Below are 6,000 nucleotides of genomic sequence, written 5' to 3'. Positions count from 1 at the left end.
AAGATATTACAGGCATGTGACGTCCCCGGCGGACAGTTTGTGATAAGCTCGATACGTTAGATAGCGTACACAGACACTGGTGTCAAATCTTTCAAGTTATCAATGACCGTTTAGTCCAATCTACCAACGGTTGTACTTCATTAAATTCTTCTAGAATTTGGTGTACAGTCCGAAAGTGTTTGAGTGACGATTGGACAGCCTTGAGGTTAAATCGTTTGATCGTCACGCTGAAAGAACACGTTGATTCCCCAAATGTGTCCATTTCTGGTTTCCTCTGCCATGATATTCCTAATATATCGTTAAAGTCATACTCACTCACTCACTCACTCGCAACCCAATGGTTTATTTATTCATTATGATCTTGAGGGAACAATGATTTCACAATGCAACTTTGATGAATGACATACGCGAGGATACTCTTTTCTTCACAGATTATAATAACATCTGCATAACATCAAGGAAAACTAAACTCAAATGTTACCTCTCCACTCACATCTTCAGCAGTGGATGATTGAGGCATTTGATTTGTATGTATGTGTGCTACGATAGGAATAGAGGTGAAACAGAAATCAGCTAATCATGTTGTGTGCCTCGTTAGGAATAGAGATGAAACTGAATTCAACTAATCATGTTATGTGTGCCATGTTGGGAATAGAGGTGAAACGTGTGAGTGTATTCACGTGGCGCAGAAGGACTGTTGTTCGATGTCCTGGTTAGCGTCATACCAAAGACGTTACATGGTGATATGTATTGTTACCCCTCCTGGTACTCAGCAATACGTATTTATCAAAGGGAGTGATCGCCTCGGTGCCATTACAATGTGTCTGAGTTGATATCAACTTCCGGGTTGTATCATATAAAGATGGCTACTAAACGTGCTGATAAAATAGGACAGATGTCTTTACACGGTGCTTTGAGAACGGTGAATATCCGGGTCAGAATGTGTCTTCAACAACCCATGTTTGTCGTCAGAGGCGGCTAAGGGAATTGGGTGGTCAGTTTCGTTGACGTGGTTGACACATGTCATCGTATCCCAATTGATGCTCATGAAGTTGATCACTAGATCACTGGCCATATAGCTGGAATATTGCTGAGTGCGGTGTTAAACAACGAACAAAATAAAGATGTGAAGAGAAATGTTACGAATGATATGCTGCATTAATTAGATTAGATCGGAGATTTGTTATTCCTGCAAGGATTGTCTGTTCCTTACCGTTGGTTGGCAACCAAGAGACAAAAGCTATGAAACGTTGTTTGTCACCGGAAGTACTGAGATCTCGCGAAGTGCCGTGACCTTCTTACGGATCCCAGTGTCGTCGGAAGGACATGTGAATAGAGGAATTGGCATATTTAGACGGATAAACACAGTATTGTCACAATGAATATGTATAACAATCACTACATTATTTACAGTAGATTTTGGTATACGTTCTTCTTTTGTTCTGAGCCGCTTCAACTTGACAACATCTCAGTTCTGTCCTCTACCAACAGCTCCACAGTCTCACCTTTCTGAAAGTGGTAGATTCCATGAACACAAATTAAATTTTAATTAAAATTACAACAAGGCTATATGTTTTATATTTAATCCGCTGATAAGATTTCAAAACTAAGGAATGCTGAAACAAAAGATAAAAACGTTTTCAACATCATATCTAGTTTCAACACACTAGTCCATATTCATGGTATAGTTCGTGTTTTCCCGAATACCCCTCAAGTAAATAGCATGTGGAAATTAATCACGAGTAAATATCCTGAGTAAAATATCCTCTGGACGTAGAGGGACAGCCAGTCCGTAATACGGTGTTTCGGTCAAGTTCACCGTCGTTACCCGAAAGAAAGGCAGGACATGTGGCCCTCTCAAAATAACTTTTAGTGATCAAGTAAAAATAATTCGTATTGGGTAAGATCATTTAGTTTACATAAGGTACATGAAGTATTCACATTCATTTGCTACGTGGACTATAAAAGCACTGATATTATTCATTGCCCTCACGACGCGTGAAGATCCGGATTAGAATTGATCTTCAGTAACCCATGCTTGTCGTAAGAGGCGACTAACGGGATCGGGTGGTCAGGCTCGCTGACTTGGTTGACACATGTCATAGTATCCCAATCCATGCTCATGATGCTGGATCGTTTGGCCCAGACTCGATTATTTACAGACCGCCGCCATATAGCTGGAATATTGCTGAGTGCGGCGTAAAACTAAACTCACTCACTGTCTTCACGTTATGACTTGCCCGGATAACTATGGTGTCCTATAATTGCCATCGCGTGGGGCGTAAAAAAAGAACTACGTCGTGGGCGACGTCGCCCACGACGTAGTTCTTTTTTTATGCGCCACGCGATGGCAATTATAGGAAACCATAGATAACCCACATTCGCTTGTTAAATTGTCAGGTCATAATCTTATAAATTCGTTAAACAATACTGACAAATAATGCAAACACTGAATGATTCAAAAGATTCACTTAGCACAAATAATATTAAATGATATGATTGATCAATAGCGCAAATACTGAAAGGACGTGTACATTTAGTGGGAAAATACCTCCTTGTTGTAAAGAGAAGCGACAAAATCTTTTCCACATTCATAAAAATGTCCGTCCTCAGACAATGAGTGAATGTGGTTTACGCAACTTTTAGCAATATTCCAGCAAGATCACGGCGACTGACTCTGGAAATGGGCTTCACACTTTGTCCCGTGTGGGGAATCGAACCCGAGTCTCCAGTGCGACTATTTGGCTCCCCACCGCCCTTCCTCTGACAAAGAAGATGTACACCAGTGGAGTCAAACATAATCTTTTTTCGCCAAACCATAAAAGTGACAGCTGTTAAATGTACGATGAAATGTAATTACAGAAAGATTAATTTCGCACATGTTATGTTCGAAATGTAATTACTTACTTAGAAAGAGAGCAGTGGCAGCCACAATGAGAATGACTATTACAGATCCCAGTGTGGCGGAAGCAACGATTACTGGCTTGGAATCTGAAACTGTCAAAAGATTTGAAGTTATTATGGTTCCAATGATAATGAAGTAAAACCTTCGCGGTTATGTATGGTAATGCTTAGAGACGTAAACAGTAACACTGCACCTTACGTGTCACAGCTGCGCTTGAATTTGATGAAAATCCGTAAGACATTTCTGAAAATAGCATTGTTATCGTTATAGTTTTTAGGGTTTTTTGGTTGTTGTTGATTTTATTTTTTTGGTTTTGGTTTCTTTTCTTTCTTGTTGTTTAGCAATATTTCAGCAATATTCCAGCTATATGGCGGCGGTCTGTATTAATCGAGTCCGGACCAGACAAATCAGTTATGAACAGCATGATCATCGATCTACGCAATTGGGATACGGTGACATGTGTCAGCCAAGTCAGTGAGCCTGACCACCCGATCCCTTTAGTCGTCTCTTACCGTTAGTAGCTTAAATATTCAGAACATAGTTTTTTTACCAATTGTATACACCTCATGAATGAGTAAGAATTAGCCCTGAAGCGTTGTGATAAAGAATAAAAAGACGTTGTTATCCATAAAACGTGTCATGTATTCATGTTCGTCCTGTGGCGTATTTCTGTTATGAATTTCTGGGGGGTCCACAAAAAGACGTTGTTATTCATAAGACGTGTCATGTATTCATGACATACCTCTAAATGCCTTTCAAAAACTTCAGTTATATGCTCTTCAAAAATAAAACTTGACACAGGTAAAGAGAAATGTGATTATTGTTAATAAATGAAATAAATCGTAACGGCGAAGAAGTAAGTCAATGATGCCTAAACGGTAGGAAACACGCCCGATTTGCATAAACATAGCTCTACTGAAACGCAAACCTCAGAGATGCACCATGGTGTTCCGTTACTGCGCATACCGATCCCTGTGGGCCGGGCAGTGTCGGACCACATGACGACGCAATAATGCCAAGGTCGACTTCGGTTTAATGCAATAACTGGGAGAAGGCAAGCAGGAGGAAGTCAGCAAGATTTGGCAAGATACTCTGATGTGTACTGACAGGGCATCTCTGCTTTATGGACAAGGTACAACACCATTCAAACCGTCAATGACAGGGCACTGTCAGGTCAGAGTAACCACTGCCGCTCAAGATCTAGGAGTAGGACTGGCAATGTGCCGGACTGTTGGGTCTCGTTTTCTCCTGTCTATAAACGTCGACGGGAACGTTATGCCCCAAAGTCGATTGTTTTGGTGTTTGCAGTGTAATGATGTAGACAGGTACGACGCCTCCTGTGCATGTAGCAGGTGCACTGACGGACATCAGATATCGTGACGTGAAGCTGCAACACCAAGTCATGCTGCTCAACGGAAGACTGTTCCAGAATGACAACGGTAGGATGAGTTTCTACAGTGCCATAACCTGCACAAATTGTCTTGCCCGTTCGCCCAATTTGTCTCCAATCTAAGATTTATGGAATGCACCGGATAGCGTGTGCGCCGGAAGAATCCACCACCCCAGACATTTTCGCAACTTCGTACGCCACTGCAGCATGAAAGGCAGAACATTCCACATGGTGTTGTGCAACGTTTGATTGTTTCCGTGCGTCTCCGCTGCATTGCTGCCATTGCTGTCATGGCTCATGGTCGTCATTACTGATATTGGCATTTTGCCTTATGTCACTCTCATGTCTGTTTACATGTTTCAAGTAATTTCATGTTGATACTTTTGGGGGCATGTCTAGGGTTATCCCTTTCCCATGGTGTCAGGATCGATTATTGCTTGCAACATTTATATTTTGTCTACCAGCTTTTTAATTTCGAAATTGATGGTCAAGTTTTCTTTTTTAAGGGTATATATCAGAGAATGTTATCATATTGACACATGTATGCTTATAATGTTGAAATATAAAAATGCAGACAATGCAAAAACTCTTATGTTGATTAGTGAGAATAGAAGTCAAATGTTATAATCGAGATTACACTATGCTAATAAAGTACAAAGGTTGAGTTGAGTCCCATTCAAGTTTGATCCCAAATGTAATCCCATTTAATGTGGAAAGGTCTCATTTACCTGATATTTTTTACTTTCTTTACGAGAATACAAGTCATAGTCCCAATGTACAAAACATTATTCAGTTATCCCAATGTAAAAAACAGTATTCATTTACATTCACAACTTTGACTTACGTTCTCGATCTGCAAGAAATACCATGGCTGCTTTGTCTCCCTTGAATTATGCAAGATCATGCATATGCAAGAAATCAGTGTAAGTGAAACTGTTCTACGATAACGACAACCATTTATGAGAATGTATATGTACTATTTATGCCGCGGTTCATATCTACATTCTGTGCATGCTTGCCCTTCTTGTGAACACATTGAGTCATCACTAATTTTCAGTGATCCATTCATATGATTTAGGTAAGGTTTAAATTGGTCTTCAGTAACCCATGCTTGTCGTAAAAGGCAACTAACGGGATCGGGTGGTCAGACTCGCTGACTTCGTTGACACATGTCATCGAATTTAAGTTGTGAAGATCAATGTTCATGCTGTTGATCACTGGATTGCCTGGTCCAGACACGATTATTTATAGACCGCCGCCATATCGTTGGAATATTACTGAGTGCGGCGTTAAACAACCAACCACCCAACCAACCACTAACGCTCTATATTTGAATGCGAGGTTAAAGTTTTGTGCCGAGGATTTCCTCATTGTTACACATACGAAAAAATATATCCCACACGGAAAATGTTTTTGTAATCATATTGTATAACACAGGTATGTCAGGGTGTGATTACTTGTTGCATGAATACACGGTCATGTTTACTATCATGAATAGTTGGTTCGTGTATGTAGTAACTAACGAATTATACATGCCTCGATAGTGATCTTCCCACCTGGGATAACAGGGAGATACACCGAGTGTGTGTGTGTGTGTGTGTTTGGGGGCGTTACATGGATCCTTTGGATAGAAGCTGTCTGCCGTCATCGTCATGGACATCTGTAGGATAAAGAGTTTCCTTCATAAACTCATGCTAATAATGGT

General features: G+C 40.5%; 1 protein-coding gene across 1 annotated transcript in view; it reads right to left on the bottom strand.

Moving 5' to 3' along the window:
• Nucleotides 1-1,395: 1,395 nt before the first annotated feature.
• LOC124274866 overlaps nucleotides 1,396-6,000 on the bottom strand; it is a 28,407-nt gene continuing 23,802 nt past the window's right edge. The window contains exons 10-11 of the mRNA XM_046710236.1: nucleotides 2,908-2,991; nucleotides 1,396-1,509 (exon numbers count right to left, since the gene is read on the bottom strand). Of these exons, the coding sequence (XP_046566192.1) occupies nucleotides 1,502-1,509; nucleotides 2,908-2,991 (92 nt within the window). The 3' untranslated portion in view covers nucleotides 1,396-1,501. The remainder of the gene's footprint in view (nucleotides 1,510-2,907; nucleotides 2,992-6,000) is intronic.

The sequence above is a fragment of the Haliotis rubra genome, unplaced genomic scaffold (genome assembly GCF_003918875.1).
Source record: "Haliotis rubra isolate DU_JTF1 unplaced genomic scaffold, ASM391887v1 Scf195, whole genome shotgun sequence".
In the NCBI taxonomy this organism is placed as follows: Eukaryota; Metazoa; Mollusca; class Gastropoda; order Lepetellida; family Haliotidae; genus Haliotis; species Haliotis rubra.
This window is presented reverse-complemented; position numbering and strand designations above follow the sequence as displayed.